Source organism: Fringilla coelebs (genome assembly GCF_963513975.1).
Source record: "Fringilla coelebs genome assembly, chromosome: 8".
NCBI lineage: Eukaryota > Metazoa > Chordata > Aves > Passeriformes > Fringillidae > Fringilla > Fringilla coelebs.
Genome location: NC_140066.1, coordinates 17,199,267 through 17,217,781, shown reverse-complemented (window position 1 = coordinate 17,217,781; position 18,515 = coordinate 17,199,267). Strand labels below are relative to the sequence as shown.

At 43.1% G+C, this 18,515-nt stretch overlaps 1 protein-coding gene across 1 annotated transcript in view; it reads right to left on the bottom strand.

Moving 5' to 3' along the window:
- LOC311156644 (uncharacterized protein) overlaps nt 1-18,515 on the bottom strand; it is a 31,154-nt gene continuing 12,639 nt past the window's right edge. The window contains exons 3-9 of the mRNA XM_084210748.1: nt 13,036-13,197; nt 10,331-10,517; nt 9,382-9,536; nt 8,084-8,110; nt 6,524-6,642; nt 2,576-2,700; nt 1-2,081 (exon numbers count right to left, since the gene is read on the bottom strand). Coding sequence (XP_084066874.1) covers nt 2,604-2,700; nt 6,524-6,642; nt 8,084-8,110; nt 9,382-9,536; nt 10,331-10,517; nt 13,036-13,197 — 747 coding nt within the window. The 3' untranslated portion in view covers nt 1-2,081; nt 2,576-2,603. The remainder of the gene's footprint in view (nt 2,082-2,575; nt 2,701-6,523; nt 6,643-8,083; nt 8,111-9,381; nt 9,537-10,330; nt 10,518-13,035; nt 13,198-18,515) is intronic.

Genomic DNA, 18,515 nt, shown 5'->3' with positions numbered 1-18,515 from the left:
AACTATACAGTATGTTACACATTATAAATACATTTATTTCTGAAAAATACATGAACATATTTAACATAATGCTATAATAAAGAAGAATGCTCATTTATCTTAGTTAAAAAAAAAAAAAAAACAACCACAGAACACCCAAAAACTTATACCATGAATAGAGAGGGTTGTAAAAAATACCAGTTCATGACGCTATGTCTTAAAACACTTTAAATTCAGTTTACACTGATTCACATTCTGTACAGTCACTGTAAAAAAGCTGGAGGACTAATGGAGAATGTAAGTTAATGCACGATTTTTGTCCCCTGTATTTATGGAGATATATACAGAATATTCACAGAATAATCAAGTCATAAATCTTTCTAGCTTTGAATGAAGCTAGCAAGATATACAGTGAATAACCAAGTCCTGCAGCAGCAGCTACAGCTGAAACATTAAACACAGCACCTACTTTAGGGTACTAACCTTGAGTCAGCACAGCCTTTTTTTTTCTTTTTAATAGAGATTTGGGTTTGGGTAGTGGGGTTTGATCATTGTGTTTGTGGGGTGTTATTGAGATGCTAAGTAACAACAGTAGCAATCTTTCTGAGTACTTGAATCCTCACTCATCCCTGCAAACTATACTGGCCCTGGAATGGCATGGCTGAGATGCTCTGAATCCCAGAAAAGATCCTGCTCTGGTCTGGAGAACTTCAATAATTCCAGCTGATGTGTATGAGCAAGGGAGAAGAATCTGTTGTGGAAAGACTAAGCCTGCTGAAGCTGATCATTCCTGCCAGCTTGTCAAATCTTGTTTCTCAGGTAAGTTGGGGTTGGGGAGGGATTTTTAATCAGCAAATGCTTGACTTGTAATTATATTATAATTTGTGGGGTAGAACCATCCTTTATCAAGAAGCCATGTTAGTTTACTTAAATCTTTACCCCATGTGTATTAATTATTTTGCTAGTACTAATAAGAGGTAAGTGTGCAGAGACCTCTGCAACAGTGGGACGTCCAGAAGCATGCGCTGCCTGTTCCTTGAGTCAGGAAGCAGTGGAGATGTGGCAATAAGGCAGCCACCAGACACAGTCATGGTGTTTCACAGTTGTTAGTGTGTCCCAAAAGAGCATCAGTTTATAAAGGATTATTTGAATTTCTTTCCCTTGTAGCTTTGCTCTCCTCAACTTTTTCCAGTAGAGAGAGAGCCATACAACAGCATGACTGCTCCACCTACAGCCTCAGGCCCCCACCTGCACAAACAGAGCACTTCTATGGGACTTTAAAGTAGGAATTCAAGCCTGGTGTTCCATACCCCATTAAAAAAAGAGAAAAATATTTATTACACAATGGCTGGGGCAGAGGTTGCCTTGGATGCCCCTCCAGTCTCTTGAAAGGCTAATTCCTGCAGTGCTGCTTACTCTGGTCTTTACAGTGAGTGTGTGCAATGCCAATGCAGGGTAGCACCAAAGTCCAGGGACCTCTGCAGAAGGAGCAGGCCCACAGGACAGGAAGCTAGTAGTGGATTCAGGAATGACATTAGTTTACATACTTTGTTTTCCTGTTGGAGTCCAGTGAAATGGCACAGCTGGGTATAGGCTGCTCTGAAAGGAGGAACTGTGCTGGGGACAGAGACTGCAACTCAAGTTCCCCAGAGGGAGGAGACTGTCCTTTCAACAGCCACCTCTGCCCTGGACAATGAGTCTGTGGCACTCCTCTAGATGAAGCTAATGTTTATTTAGAGCTGGAGAAGTCCCCAGAAAGTAATGATAGTTTTAAAGCTTCAGTGTTTCAGATAATTCTGTTCCCAACCCAGAGAAGAGGAAGAATTTCCAAATCTTAAAAGTCCCTGTTGCTTGTGTTGCCAAGATGCTAACAGCAATTTTCATCTGTGGCTTGACTTTTAAAGTACGCTTCAGATACAGGAGCAAAGCCATGTGTAGTTGAGCACGTATCTGCCCACAGACCCTTCTCAACATCCCCCTTCCCTCTTTCCCTTCCAACACTCAATTCAGAGTTGCTCTGTTGATAATTGTAGGATGTAGATTGCACAGAGTAACCCCTGGATTCTTGATTTTGTGTCCTTTGGTGTTCTTGCCTTCACTTTCTGAAAGAGAAACATGCAGTGAATGTGAGATTAAAGAGAGTTTCTCTGTATTTAGCCTGTGGGTTGAGTTGGGAAGGTGGAAGATACAGCTGAGGCTGGTTTTCTTTTAGTCTTTACTAGGGGCAGATTGTCTCTTTCCCAAGACATCTCGTTGGCTTATTATTTGGAAGTCTTTTGACTGACTGCAGATAAATTAATTTAGTGCCTTTTATGTTTTGTAAAAAGGCTATGTGATGTAGCCTGTATGACTATAGTGGCCTTTAAATTGTGGGTTAAAAAAAATACAACAAGCCAAAAGCTGGGGGACTATGAAAATGAAGATATATGGACTAGTTCTCAGTAGACATCAATCCACATCATTTGAACTTCAAAAATTGGACTTATTTCTGTCTTTGCAAGCTGGAGTGTGTCTGGATGAAAGAAAAAGACTGCCCTGTTTTTGTGCTGAGGTGAAAAACCCCAACCCACAAAGAAACTCATGCTGCTTTACTTACTTTGCCTTGGTCCATTTGACTCAAGTTATCAGAAAGGCCATAAGTTTTCGTTCTTTGTATTTTGTCCCAGAACAATCATGGAGTTCCTCTCAGCTTTCCTCAGCTCTGAAGACATAATATCTGGCCTTAACAAATGGAAAAATACAAGTCAAGTTGACAGTGGCCAGAATGCATGGCTGTGTTCTTAACATCAATATGCTGTGCATATGTATCTATACCCAATGCAGCTTCCCCTCTCTCCAGTGTGAAATTCTGTAACAGATGCTGTCCAAATATTTGTGGCAGCATCCAAAAAAAGAGCCACAAGATGCAGCACTTGGCAGGGAGCCACATTGTAATGGATGGACACAAACATCATTTTGTTCAGAGCAACCAGTATTTTCTGCCTAGCTGGAAGATGGGGGATAGACTTGTGGCTGAATATCACACAGAAGTTAAAATTTCTGGCCTAAAATAGTAAGAAAATGAAGTGTTTTGAAGAGCAATACTAAGTTAGCTCTTGTGGACTGTCTCCAGCCTAATTTTTTGTATGCTATTTATTACATATGATTGAAACAAGTATAATACATCCTGTTTGGTTGAAATTACTTAGCTCAGGCCTCAAGGACTTATGGCAGACAAACCTTTTGAAACACTTTCTAGACACATCTTTAAAATAGGTTCTGTTTAGGGGAAAAAAAAAGCTGTCATTTGTTTTTTGGGTTTTTTAAAGCAATATTTGAAAGTTATTTACAGAAAATAAATAGCTTATAGATATTTACTTCAAATCTTCAATTTGAAAAATTTTTCAACTCAAAGTCCTGACTAACGTGGCACAGACTCTTTATTTTGTGAACTACTATATTGGGGTTTTTTCTAAATGTTGTAAATGTTTATGTTCTGTTCTGCTCTTAGCTCTTTTACAATGGACCAGTCAATCTTCTGCTTTGATGTTCTTTAATTCTTTGGTGATTTCTCAACCCTGAGCATAGGGCTGAGAATACCTTAGTAATAATCTTCCATGTGAAGAGCGTCATTCAGATCTGAGTCTCAGGTTCTTGTGCTCTTTTCAACCTTTACTAAACAATGTTGAAGATGGGGTTTTGTAATGCTAGAAGTGCACTGTCCTTGCTAATTAACTTCACACTAACCACAAAGTAGGCATCATACAGCAGCAAGCTTTTGGTGGCTTCAAACCGAAACTGTCATCTTTACCATGAAAAATACTGCGTTTGAGGTTAGCTCATGCCCATGCATCTGCATTAAAGCTCCCATAGATACCCAGGTGGGTATATCTGCACAGGAATGTCAGGAGGGGGATTGCCTACATTAGATCCTGCCCTGGAAAGTAGAGGACCACGTGCTGCTTAAGTTCACAACACCATAATGAAGTCAGTCATCAGTCTGTTCTGGTCCTTTACACAGAATAGTTGTTGCTTTGCAGGAGCAAATGTATTAGCAAGAAAAAGAAAATGAAATGAAAACCTGAGCCTGTTTAAAACAATGTATGACAAACCACTGAGTCTTATGCCAGTATGTTAACCTTGGCAGGCCTCCCCTCTCTCCCTCTGAAAGAACCAAGTTCTCTCGGCTATGAGAATTCTTTTGTGGATGTTAAAAAAAAAAAAAAAAAAAGAGAGAGACAGAAAAGAAAAACAAAACAACCACCCTGGAGCAGATCATTCATCATACACAGAGTAGGAGCATGAAAGGGGATTTGTTTTGACCTAGTTACAAAAACAAAAACAAAGACACTTTCTCTAATTACCCAAATTACTCAAGTGGGACTGGGTGTCAAAAGCAACAAATCTCTGACTCCTTTAGAACTGTATGTTAATACAGGGCACCAGGCTCCAGCCTGTTCCAGTGCAAGACCTGGAGCCCAAAAAAGCCTGGGTAAGCAAAAGCCAGCAAACTCCATATGTCTGCATGTACAAACAGGACCAGGAGCCAGGACAAACATGTTTTATAAATTATAACAGTGGCTTTAAATGCTGAGCGTATCAGAGCTTCAAGGTTTGCTTTGCCAAGATTTGCAGATGAGTGAGACTTTATTGCTTTACCATCCTGGTACTCCTGCAGGAAGGGTCCATCTTACTGTCCAGCAGCATTTGCTGGTCTGTCATTGATCCACTGAGCCTAACTTTTTACTTCATAGGAGCCTGAGGGCAACTGCATATCCAAACTTCCACATGAACAAGGGCCCAGCTTTTCCACACACCAGCGAAAAGGACAGGGTTCATACACTGCTGTTGCTGGGTTTGGGGTAGAAAGAGCAAGATCAAATACAGATAGGGCTGGGGAATAAGAGCTAGAATGAAGGAGAAAAGAAAATGGAGGGAGATAAGGAGCATGAGTAGAGGCAAGGGTTTTATGTAGATATACGGGAGATGAACATAGAAGAAAAGGCCATTCATCAGCTACTGAAAACAACCTGCAAAAAATCAGTGTACAAGAGCTCTGAAAATGCCTGGATACAGCCAGGCAAAAAACTGTCCATTTGCCATCTCATTGTACAGCATTTCCATGATAGCAGTAGTTGTCCATTTTAGGAGACTAATTTCTAGGGAGCTAGAATTTCTGCTAGGAGCTATTGGGCTGACCCTTCATTGGAAATACATTAATTTAAACAGCTGAGGACCTAGCCTTCAATTCTTATGCAGGGACTGCTGGCGCTGTCCTCTGTGCTGTGGAGATGGGGCAAGCAGAAAGTTACAGAGACAGAACTTTTCTGAAACCCAAATAAAAGTGCTGGTTCTATTCAGGTTTAGAGAGAAGGTTCACAGAAGTTTGTATTTTTTCCCCAGCTGGTTCACCATCTATTTTAGATGGAACTGTTTGATCTCTCTCTGCTTTGTGTTTCTTTCAGTTTCCCAAACAATAGGAGGAAGCTCTCCTGTTACATATGCTTGGGCCCCAACCAGCCTTTTCCCAGCTGGAAAAATCACTCCATGTATTACAGAGGAGTTTTTTTCCCAGCTGTAATTATAAGATTCCCAGTTCTCTTATGCATTTTGTAAGGTAGGTACAGGCTGTCTTAAGGGGAACAATAGGACATTCCTGAGTGCTTAAACAACTGCTGTTTCCCCATCATCACCCCCTCTAAAACTGGAGGAGGACTTAAGCACATTTGAGTTGTTCCGCTGGAGGTTACTGAGACCTCAGCTGAAAAAACATACAGGGAGGTGCACAGCTCCATGTAATGCTCCTGCTTTGGTGACTAAGATACCCAGGCTCTTCCTGTTACCTGATTACATACACAAACACTCCAAATTCACCAGACTAGCTGGGAGGACTTGGCAAGTGCACAGGGAATATCTGTGGAAGCAGAACTGTCAGATGGACATGCACAACACAGTTTAGTTCAGAGGCCAGGCTACAACCAACCTGGTAGATAAACTTGCCCAAGAGAGCAGCATGGATCCCTTAATCGAAATAAGACCTTATACTTGACCCAAATATTCATCTACAGCAACAAACAGTCCCACCCATAAGCACACATTCAGCAAGCTTCATATCTTCTTCCTCTGACAAAACCATCCAGCTGATCCTGACTGTCCCATCCCAGCACACATCAGGTACAGTATGATCTGTCCCACTGGATGTAAGGTGGGAAAGCAGACAAAATAGAACATTAATGCTGACTACAATGCCTAGGAGGGAGAAGAAAGACAAATAACTAGGTTATAGAACGTCTCTGGCCAATTGTCATCATCCCCCTTGCCCTCCTAGGAAGAAGCACCTTATTTTAGAGACCCTAGTGTTTCCATGATTCTCACACAGGTAACATCCAGTTGGGATCCTGGAGCATCTGGGCACTAAAGAAGCAAATGCTAATGCTAGCCAGGACCAGCGTATGCAATGGAAATAAGGTAAGGAGTGGTCTTTTCCAGGCAGCAACAATCAGAGGTAAAGCTTCTACCACCTCCTCCCAACACTCAGTGAAAATCTCCCACAGCATCCTCTCACCTATACAACTGTGGGCAGGACCTCTTCAGAGCAGCAGAGGACAGCCCCAGCTTGTTCTGGTTTGTCAACCTTGTCTTCCTCATAAGATCTCTCATTCTCCTCCAAGCATGGTTCTCACCCTAGGGAGCAAAAAGAAACCACAACTTAAAAGACCAGAGGCAAGTTGCTGGCAGACTTCGTCTGGTCAACACATGATTCTTTGGGGTACTCCAGGGTGGTGGGAAGAGGGAAGTTTCTTTATTTCAGACAGATAGGGGTCAGGGCCCACAAAACAATTTTTAACACTGCAATGATGCCCAGTGGCCAGCCTGTACCTGTATAGGGCAAGGAAACATGATTGATGAACTCTGAGTAATACCATCTTTTTCACATTTTGTTTGGTAACATCTCTCTACCTAGGACTCTGCTATTCTTTCTGATTTAGGATTTCAGAGAGTGAGGTGCCCTTACTCGTGAATGCTGAGTACCTGCCTAAGGGCACGTTTTACCCTATTGATTTGCTGTGCTAAAGGAGAAAATTGGTTTGGTTTCCTACCTACTCACATGCATGCAGGGGGCCTTTACAACGAAACCCGAAAAAGCAGTTTGACTCTCTTATCCTTTCTATTAGGCCAGGTGCATTGGTATCAGCCTTTTTTAAGGTGGTAGCTTTTGTGGAACACGAATTAGAAGAGATCAAGCCTTTGTTTCCCTGTCACTCAGCAAGCTACAGCTATTGGCCTTACATTTGAAATGCTAATAGAGATTATCAAGAGGTCAGGGAGTCTCAGGAGGCCATCTCTAATCTTTGGTCTCTCTAGGCTGGGCTTATCTGGACCTGTGAACTGAATGGAGCTATGAATAAAAAAAAAAAAAAAATTTTCCAGTATTATTTTTAATTTCCTAAAGCGATGACTGAAAAACCTGGGGAACAGAACAAAAATTATCACATCCCAGAACTAGCATAACGGAGACAAATTATTCCCATTTCAGTGAATTTCTCAAATCAGTGTCATGTTCCTGACATTGTTCTGCCCTGTCCCGAGGTTCCTCCTAACTGTGTGCTGGTGCTGCTGTGCCACCAGCAGAGCCATTACTACAGGAGTTGTGGCCACCTTAAGAGCACAACCTGGCAGCTGCCCAGCCACACTTACCAGCCCCAGCAATGCCTATTGCAGTAGTTCTTGGGAATCTGCAGTTTTCAGTTCAAAACTTCAGATGAGGCCATGGCTCAGCTGAGAACCGCAACACCTGATTCAGTGCTATTGAGTTAATTGCCTGTAAGCAAGACTGTTTACTCAAGGAAATAGCAAACCTCTGTGTTTACTGCTAGGATTAATGTGTGCTGTGGAAAGGTTTTGAGGCCTCAGCAGTTAGTCCCTCGTTGTGCTGGTGATGTCTTGGACAAGCAGGCACTGCTGATACTGTAGAAAGCCTGAGCAGCTGATGCTCCTGTAGTCCATGACAGTAAACTTCGGGGGTGAGTAAACCTCTTTTGTTCATACAATGGTGTACACTACACGGGCTTATTCACTGATAATGTAGACACAAGTTAAATATACTCTGAAAGGCAGTACATACCGAGATGTTCTTGCTGATGTCCAGAGCCTAAAAACAAAAGGGAAATACGTTGATAAGTAACGGGACAGGGAGACCATCTCACAGCATTTGCAACAGACTAGGCTCTGTTCTCAGTTCTGCATTGGAATGTACTCATAGCCTTGGTAGAGTCATTTATTTCTTTTTAGACTCAGTCCCCCACGTGTGATAATCCCTTCTTTCTCTTTCCACCTCTCATCTCTCTTTTGTATTGAAACTGCCAGTTTATGTCTATAGTACCTAGTAGCCTGGGCATGAGTGTAACAGACAGAATTCCCATACAATACAGAATTCCTCGTACAGAATTCCTACAGTACCTGCACTGTAGGAATAAACGGGGCCTTTCATGTTCAGGGTACAAAATCCAATACTAAGCATGTGATGTAATGAGAGATGATGAATTCGGGTTAAAGAGCATGGATCTTGGTTCTAGGGTCCTGTGAAGGCATCAGAAGTTCCCACATACTTAAAATACTCTGGAAGCTGGCTGGACACAAGGCAGAGCATGGAGCCCCTTTCAGGCCTCAGCGTTAATTTGGGTCCTGAAATTCATTGAAGTGTTTGTGACCTATTTGCAACTTAAGGGTGGAAATTTCATGAGGTCTTTCCCGTGAGAGACCTACTCCTTCCTCTTTCCTGTTTGCAGGGCTGAGAATACTCTGATTAGAGTCTCTGCTCTGGCATTTCAGCACTTCTGAACCCCACCGGAACATGAAAGTGCTGAGGCAGACACAAACAATGGGAAAGAAAGGGAGAGGAAAGCATTCATCCTCGCTCCCTTGGACTTTAGTGACACAGATTTGCTGAAACACATTCCCTGGAACATGCTTTGAGGACTGGAGCTAATTACATTGATATGCTGCCAGTCTGGTAATAAGTGAGGCCAGCTAAGGATTGATCCACTAAAATTTTTATTAGTGGCAATGAATACTTTGTTTAATCTCACTAGCATCGGTAGTGGAGATACTTATGACTGAGTCCACACAGTAAATTATTTGGAGTTGGTGAGGACTAAACCCCATGCTGCTGTCTGCAGTGTTCCTCACCTCTGCCCCAGTGATCCTATTTGTGCCTTTCTTGGCATAAAGACGTAGTCCTTCTTCATTTAAGGTTAGGAGCAGAGAGACACAGACCCCCCCTAACCCTGGCTGGCCCAGTTCCACTTGGTAGCACACAAGATTGGCTTGCTCTCCTGGCACCTCACTTTGATCTGCCTAAGAACTTCTCTCTGCTTCTCCCATGGGTCCCACTCAGAGTCAGGTTCCAAGCTTATCACTCACCTTTCTTACTGCAGGGTCCTTTGACAGAAAAGCCTGTCCCTCAGCCATACTCCCAGCTTCTCTGAACTCATTCTCCTTGTTGTTCTTATTGTTTGATGACTTCCTGAGCCCCATCATTGGCTGGCTCTTTCCTGATTCCAGATATCTCTCACTTCCTGCAATGAAATGCAAGGACTTATTTCTTAGCAGTGCCCTGCTAGAATGGCCTCTGGGCAGTGCTGGCAGCAAGTTATGACTTCAGATGGGATGAGAACCCTAAGGACTTAAAGACAGGATGATCCCAAAGGCTCTGATTCAATCCTGCAATGAAGATGTTCTGTGTTTCACCAGGTATTAGAAACAAGCTGAAATCCAAGGTTTGAAATAAACTGATCAGGCTCATTTAGTGAGCTGGTTCACATCTAACAGATTTTTTCATCTGGTTTTATCATCAGTAGGCTGAGCCCAGTGTTTCTCAGCCTTCTGGAAAAGCTGGTCTCTGGATCCAAGCTTTGCAGCTGGGGCTTATTTCCACTTGGTCTATAGAATAAGTCACCCTCCAGGAATGTGTTCTGTGCCTACTTGAGAGAGTAGAAGACTAACAACAGGCATAAGGTTTTCCATCTTGGATCAAATCCTACCTTGCCTGGGTGGAGGGGACTCCATTAATGGTCCCATTCAGGCACACTAATTTTCCAAAAGACCTATTTTATAATTCACTTGTCCTAATCTTTACAGCCACAGCTGCAAAGCAAAAACCCCTGATTCACAAACATGAAGCAGCTAGTGTTAAAATCCTAGGTACAGACAGAGCATTTTAAATTGCTTCTCTTGGATTTCAGCTAGGGTTTAGTTCTACTAAAACCTTGCTCTGTTCCAAATGTCTTTCCTTGGGAAAAGAAAGTGGCTGATCAGTTTGTTTGCCAAGTGGTGGCAAACGGGAGGGCATGTTAGAGGTATTTGAACTCACCATTGCAGCTGCTCAGCTTCTCGGTGTTCGCTCCTATTTCTGGGATGATGGAAAGATCAGAAGGGTTTCCAGTCTGAACCAAGAGGCTGTGAGGTCTGCTCCTCCCAGCAAAATTTGTTTTCAGGTCTTGATATGAGTTAATGAATATACTGGCAGCTCCACAGGAGCAATGCTGCAGAACGTATTCCTGTACCAGACCAAAAGAAAGTATGCAGGCTCTCAGGCCACAACACCCCAAGGTAATGGGTGGTGTGACATTACAGAGGAATTGTAAACATTCCAGCCCAGGGATGTCCACCCTTGTCGTAGGACCCACCAGAACCCAGACAAATTATTTAGTTCTCTAAAATGCTGAACAGCCTGAAATTAGTAATACAGAGCTTTCATGGCTTCATTAGCATTTAACTTAAATTGCCTGATACTCAGCATCTTTTCAGTTTGTTTCCCAGAAGGAATTGAATATGAGTTTCTAAACAGAGAGCTGCTCAGCTAAGGCATTAGTGTAAATAAACAGATCAGTTATAACAATGACTCATATTTAAAGATGTTATTTGTTTTGGAGCATGCACAGACAACAATATCTTGTATTTTTATTGATGGGATGCCACAGTTTTCTTGTGTGCTAGATGGACTGTATGGGGTATTTCAGTCAGTGTACTTCTGCTGTTGCTGGTGGGGTGAGGGAGGGGAGATTTTCTACCTTGCATAACCCTGTTGCAGAAGAGTGTAGTAGGGTAGGAAGGAAGGAGAGCTTTATCCAGCTGAAGCAGAAAGGGCACCAAACTGTTTACTGGTGTGGGAACCAGGACAGGCCAACACCAGTTTAGCAACTCTGGAGACCCCCAAGCAACTGACAGTTTCAATGTCACTTCTCATCTGCATATGTTGTCACAGCAGTGTGGTACTTTGCATTATCAATATCTTTGGGAGATGCTTAACAAATCTGATGAAAAATGCTGGTTTTGGCCCATGGTATTATAGATTTCCCTGTAAAGAAAGGAGGTGGAGCAGCAGTGTTCCCTTTGTGTCCCAGGATCAAAGCCATCATTTCTGTGGTGATGTCTGTGCACCTCTCAAGAACAGCACTGTGAGCATTGGTTATCTACAGTCCTCATGACCAGCTCTTAATACCATGTTAATGCCATGTTTTGGGAGTTGTGTCTTCCCTAGCTGTGTCTGGAACATGGAAACCTTTCCATGCTTGTAGTCTACATGGAGAGTGAATGTGGTTTGTAAAGGAGTCCTTGGACACCCTCCAAATTATGGATGGCAATCTTCATGTATCGTGGCCAGTGTTCCTCTTAAATTCAGAGGGAATGTGACTGAAGAACAAAATGATGGAGAGCTGCTCAAATATAGGAGATCCAGGCACCACAGGACACCTGAGAGTGTCCAGTTTTTTAGACCATGCTGCAAGCACTGAATGTTACATCTGAGGATCCAATTCCCCACTGAACAGTATGAGACAAATGTATCTGAGAAGACACTGCTGAGAGACCTTCAGAAGTACCAAAAAGATCAAAGTTTCAAATATTTAAATGAAAGCACAGTGCCTTTCATTTCAGTGGGAGCTGGGGAGGGGGCACGTACACCAGATGATTTTGCAGCTTGGAAGAGTTACTTTGAGCAATGACTCACAGTTGTAAAGCTTCAGGAAATGTGTTAACAATTCCCAGGCTCTATGTAGGAGGCTGCATTCCTCTGAGTGTGAGAGATGGGTACATGGAAATGTCAAGCTACTCTGCTCTGCAACCTGACTCAGAACTTGGCTTTGGCTCTGAGGAGGAGTCAGTCACCTACTGCAGATCCAGTCCCAGCAGGTGGGAGAGGAGCACCAGGGGAACAATGACGCTATCAGGAGAATAAAAGACTCACCACAGCACAGCTGGGAAGAAATAGCTGAGTGTGATAAACCCTTTCTGTTCCTTTGGGGAGTGTTAAAATAAACAAAAAGGCAGGGGAGGAAAAAAGATGGAAATCTGGTGTGATGACTGAAGAAGAGGTGGGGTAGAGCTTAATAAAATATGCAGGGGGCTAAAAAATGCTGATGGAAATGCTAGGAAGACCCTGAAATTATTTGCACATTTCAATCAGATTTTCCAGCTAGCTCTGGCTGATAAAAATGACAAATGGGAACACTGAAATGGCTTCATGTCAGAGATTCTTCATCTGGCAGCTCAGGAGCACAGGAAGGGAAAAAAAAGCATGGAGCTGGGTCATGGTACTGCTGCTTCTCTTTCCCCTTGTGTCTGTTTTGTGAAAAATTCTGGGATTTTGACCGTTTGAAAACAGAAGGAAATGTAAGATCTTATAAATCAAAAAACAATTGCTAAGGAGCTCCGTGGATCTTGTTTTGATAGCATTGAGGAGAGGAGATGTGTTCTGGGGAAGTTTACAGCTTAGAGAAGAGAAGCTTACTGACTTAGAGCAGGCCATTGCATGAGGTGAGAAGTGTGCTTTTTAACTCAAAAGAAGCAAGCACATTTGGGAAACAAAACTGAATAAGACCAGAAACTAAAGCCCAGCCTTAGGAAACTAAACCCATTGTGGTGTGTGAGGCCTCCCTGAAGACCAGAGTACCCAGCCCAGGTGGGTGTTGGATGTGGTAAAGTGGCATCTTCCCGCACACAGAACTTTCTGTTTGGGCCTTGAGTTTATTATTTAAGATGTATTACTCAATGGAAGATACTGTGGTGTCTGCTTACCTCTTTTATCTGACCCATCTTATGCTCTTTCTGCAAGCTGCACACTTGTTTTTGGAGACGCAGGTTGTGCTCCTGAAGCTGCCCAATCTTCTCAATCAGTTGGCAGATGTGTTCTAGGTATCCCAGACCAGGTCCCAGGGCTTTGCTGTTACTTTGGTTCACCTGCAATGACAATGCACCTTGGACCATGGAGTAACAAGAGAGCAATTCCTACTAGGAGCTGAGAGTCCTGCACATGCCTTACAGTCATGTCCTGTGATAAAGTCAGGCTTCCTCTTGCAAGGTGCTTTGGTATTACACAGATTTGAGCTACAGCATTACTTGCTGAAGCTCTTTTCTGGATTACTCAGCAATTTCCACTGTCAGAGGGACTCTTCTGACTGATCACAGGCTGCTGCAGAGGAAAACTTCATGACAGCCTGTTTATAGTTCCACTTCCCAGGCTAATTTTTTGGTTTTTACTGGCATCAGAAGCCTTAGAAGCAAATATGGTTTAACTGTATGCAACGGATGGCTGGGGCTAGTATGGCTCATTAGCCCACAACCCTCAGTGCAAATCACACTTATGTGCACTGAAGCTGGGCTTAGCTCCTGCCCAAAGGCATGTATCTGCAGGTTGCATTGATTTGCTGAGTTGTGACCAGCTTGGGGGTACACTTTGTCTTCTGCACTCTGGCCCTCATTACTGATGTGTCTGTGAAAGAAATGTACTTGAATCAAGCTGCCAGAGTGAAAGAACATCTTTCCACTAGTTTTTAGTAGATCCCAGCTTACATCCCTGCTGCTACTTTCTCAGTTTTGAAGAGATGCCTGAAGAAAGTTTGCAGGAGAAACTTTGCTGTCTGGCTGTGGAAGGATAATCTCTACCACTGATTTCTCTTCACCCAGGACCTGACAGAGTCCCACTGCTGCTCAGCCAAGGGCAACGCTGGAGACAGAGAATAATCCTATGGCAGAAGAAAAGCTATGATGCTTCCCAGCCTTCTGCTCTGCACCTCACCATTTCTGGTGCCAAGACCTCCCCAAGCACAGCGAGTGTCCTCCCCTGTGCCGTGCTCAGACTGTGCCGAACGTGCTGCTAACAAACACATGCAGGGATTCGCTTCCACCTTGGCGCTGCCTGCTGATGTGCGTGTGATATCAGTGAGTAAAATAAGCCTCGATCTTTACAAAAGCAGAGCTCAAAGTTTATCTTACTTCAAAAAATAAGTTCCCTCTACAAAAGCAGGAAGCTTACTCTGTCTCCTTTCCCACAACAATCTACATTTTTGGGGAAATGCCAGCCCTGGGACTCTTCCTGTCTTTTCATTATGTCAGAAAGCTCATGGTGTGTTCAAAAATAATCAACATTAGGATTTACTTCTTTTTAAACAAATGATGATACAACGTTATTTATAAACAGGTATTATTAAATCCAGATGCTTTTGTGTCTGAAGTTGGGACAGAGGTTGTTGACTAGAAGTCAAGCAGTCATTCATTTCATTACTTTTATTTTCCTCTCAAGCAGAGCCTGCAAGAAGTGGTGGCAGGACAAAAGTTACTCAGCCATTAAACTGAGTATTTACTGTGGCTGTGCAATGGGAAGGGGCACAGCCCCATGACCCAAAGGGAGAATATGGCCTATGTGGTATGAAAAGCTTGAATCAAAAGCACTACAACCGACATATCAAAAAGCAGCTACGGATTTGGGGGTGCCCAGCTTGAGAAGCATAATTTTCAGAAAGTGCATGGGTATCAACTTCTGAAAATTCGGCCATTTTGAGCTGTCCCAAAATGAACATTTTTATACACTGTTCCAATAGACACTCAGAAGTTCCTTATTACCCCAAAAATATAGGCTTTCTGCTACACTCTTTTTGCACATCTAGCAACTCCTCTTCCTCCCAGAATGCTATTGATGACTGCTGGCATGTCTGCACTGCCCTAAGGAGACACTGAGCCAAGTCCAACGCATTATAGCTGTGGAAACACAAGGGGAGGCTACAAGGGACACACAAGGTGTTGGATGAAGTAAAACATTTGGCTCTAACTTAGACTGGAGAAAAAGAATTAAGCATTCGATGGTGACGTCTTTCACTTAGAGACCTTCTTTTTGCTCCATATTTGTCATGTGCTTAATATTGTACAGTCCTGCTTCATGTCTGTGGCTGCTGAATTTGTAGGGCAAAATGGGCAGGGGGAGGAGAGAAAAAGGTCCTGTTTTTCTATGCTCTGTGTCTAGAGCTGAAGTCTCTGGAAAGCAAGATGTGTTTGGGATGAGTATGGAAAAAACCTGGCTTTTAGCAAAAGTTAGAGAGAATTTCTAACTCCTGAAAGTAAATACAAGTGCCCAGAAAATCAGAGGGAAAAGGTGCAGAGTAGTTGCTCCAGGTCTTGGGGCAAGGTAGAACTACCTGTGTAGAGGACCTAAACCAGACTGAAGGTTGGACTCAGTATGCTGAAGATCCCTGTTTCACAGCCAGACCTCAGAGGCTGCTTAGGGCAGTTTGGGCTACTTAATGACAAATTAATCTCCATTTTATTGAAGTGATCTCAGAAAGCACAAATCAGGCAGAGCCTCCAGTACTTGCACATTTCTGCAGGGCCAGCCTCCTGTGTGATCAGAATGCAATGGTGAAAACTTTTAGGGGTGTGCTTCACACTGCCACAGGGCTGGTTAGCATTAGGATTGCTCAGATATGGCAAGTGTTCCATACAGAATATTTCTGTAATTTAGCTGGTTGCCTCCAAAACAATTGCACAGAGAGAATCTCTCTAGGAACCCTTCAAAGACTTTGTTTTTTCATAGACCGGAAATACCTAAAGACCCCTAGCTATATTTTGGTGATGCCAAGTGCAGCACAGACTCTGGTCTGTCATACTCTGGTCTGTCATATTCTGGTCTAAATATTTTCCTCTCAGCATCTGAGACAGTTTTATGCAAGTAGTGAGGAGTCAGCAACCACAAAAAAACTGCAAACATTTTCCAGGATGTCTCTTCCATTGTCTGTCCTCCCAGCTGAAGCTTCATGACTGAAATTTGTCCTACTTTCCACGTGGTAATTGTCAAATAGTGTTGGAACAAAAACTGTGTGCCCGTTTTTGAGATGATGAAGCCTTTGAAGAAGGAAAAATATCTTGCTTCCTTTTTTGTAAGATGAAAATGTGGGGGATCATAAAGACACAATTTATGAATCACATGGTTAAAGCTGCTCTAGAAAAGTAAGAATGTAATATATAAATACATGCCAGATTTTGCTTTTAGGCACGAGACTGAGCCAGACCCTCATCTGGAAGAAAGAGTTAAAGGCTCCCAGTTATGCTATGCTGAGTTACTCACATGATGGTTTTTTGATCCTGAGGAGTTAAGATGCACTACACTGACTGTACACCTGTGTAACCAAAGAGGGATCTCTGCCCTTGTCAGTGCTCACCTGACTAAGTTTTGGGCACAGGTTTTCAGTATGTGTGTCCTTGGCAATAAATCATGACAGTTGTGCAGGCCCACAGATTTCTTAGGAAGCTTAAAAATACAGGATCAGCATCTGCACTGGGAACTCTGGCTTACCTAGAGTCCTCTAGTCAATATTTTGACTGGCATAAATCACATCTTTTCCTCTGTGGCTACACAGCTCACAGAGGTGGGAGCCTGTCCTCTTGTCTCTGGGGAATATTGCAGCATCTGATCACTACAAAGATTTGAAGTTCAGTGGGAGCTGTAAGAATGAGAGTTGCTTTCAAGTCTCTTGTCCAACTGATACATAATCAAAATCTGCATGTCTGGTCATCTGGTCAACGCTTTGTCCAGCCTCATTTCAGCCACTGTTACTTGGATGCATGTGATGTGCTTTTCTACAATTGGGCTCAATGGAGAACTGTCCTGGGCTGGACCTGACAGCAGGAGCTGAAGATGACAGGCAGTTTGCAGGGGAAGCTTTTCTTTGTTCAGAAAAATACTCACTGACGTATCTTGCATTGCCTTAGGTTTCTGTGCTTCACACAATGCTCTTCACTTTTCTTGTGCATAGTTTTGGGTTATCCTAGGCTGCATCCTGCCATCCATCCCTCGCTGAGAGCATGGCTGGTACAGGCAGCACGGTCACTGTGCCACCCAACAGGGAACAACATAATTTCAACCCTCCCATCCCGGGCCCAGAGCAACCAATTAGTGACGCCAGGCTGAGCGGGAAGCATTTGTCACTGGTAGCTGACAGCACCGAAAGGCTTGTGAATAACAGGAAAGATGCTGTGTATTTCTGATGTCTCCACCCTGTTGTCCAGGAGGGGCTGCGCTCGCTGATAGCTTCTGGTTTCCTCTGAGCAGCACGCACAGGCTAGGGGGCTGACCATCACAGGTAGCCCTATCCCTCCCCTGAACTGCACCACTCTGTAAAGAAACATTTTGACTGCTTTGGCCCAGGATAAGTAGCACTGCATGGATAATGAATTTTTTTCACTTAGTGCTGACAGTGCTGACAGTGCTCCCATCCTTTTTCTGCTAGGAGTATGGGCTGGGCTGACTTTAAATGTAAACTTTATGAAGCATGAGGAAGTGTTTGTAAAGCAAAAGCATCAAAAGCTATGTATCTTCAAACTTCAGGCTTAAAAGGAAGTGCTTTTATTTAGGCTTCAAAGTTCTTTCTCTTGTTGTTTGACAGCTTCCATTTTCTTTCATCTTTCAAAATGTAGGCAAATTTCAAAATAATGACAGTTCAAAACAAAAGATCAGAAAGCTTTGTCTAAAAATGCTGCACTGAAATGATTTGATGTATATTTTCAGCCAAAGCCATTCACCAACTGAATCCAAGTGGTCAAAGCATTTGGTCATTTCCAGTCTCTCTTTTTCAGCATTTTCCTTCCTGTTCCCTTGGAAGTGGCCTCAGCAGTGAGGGATGGTCAGGAGGACATCAAGGGACAACTTCATCCAGAGACTGAATTCTTGTTTGTCTGTGGTGAGCCAGTAAGCACAGTTGGCACTGCCACAGCCAGCTGAGCTGGGGAAACTCAACTGCTCTTCTGTTTCTTGAAAGTTCCCAAAACCATCAATAGAACTGAGGAAGATGGTGTCACCTATAACTAAATAATGCTCTCACTGAGCATTAATAATTATAATTAATGCTCTCACTGAGCATTATTAATCATAAGCCAGTGTAAGCACTTTTGCATTTCTATCAACATTAATTTAATGCAGAAATTGATTTGACGGAGCAATTTGGTTTGCCATGTTCTTGCCAAGCAGGGTGGGATACACTGTGCTGGCCTGCTTTCTTTCAGGCAACAGTGATTCATTTCCAGGGGTATCTTAGTCCCTCAGAAGACAACGGGCCATAGCAGAGATTGGTTTCTAAGTACCATTTTGTGTCTTGAACAGACAAATGAGAAAACCACAGAGAAAGCCTGGAGCAGATCCTCAGTTGGGATGAACTGAGATGCATCTGTCAGCTGTATGGTCAGAAGGTCATCTGGACCTCACTTCTGAACAGGTGTCTCTTGTACAACAG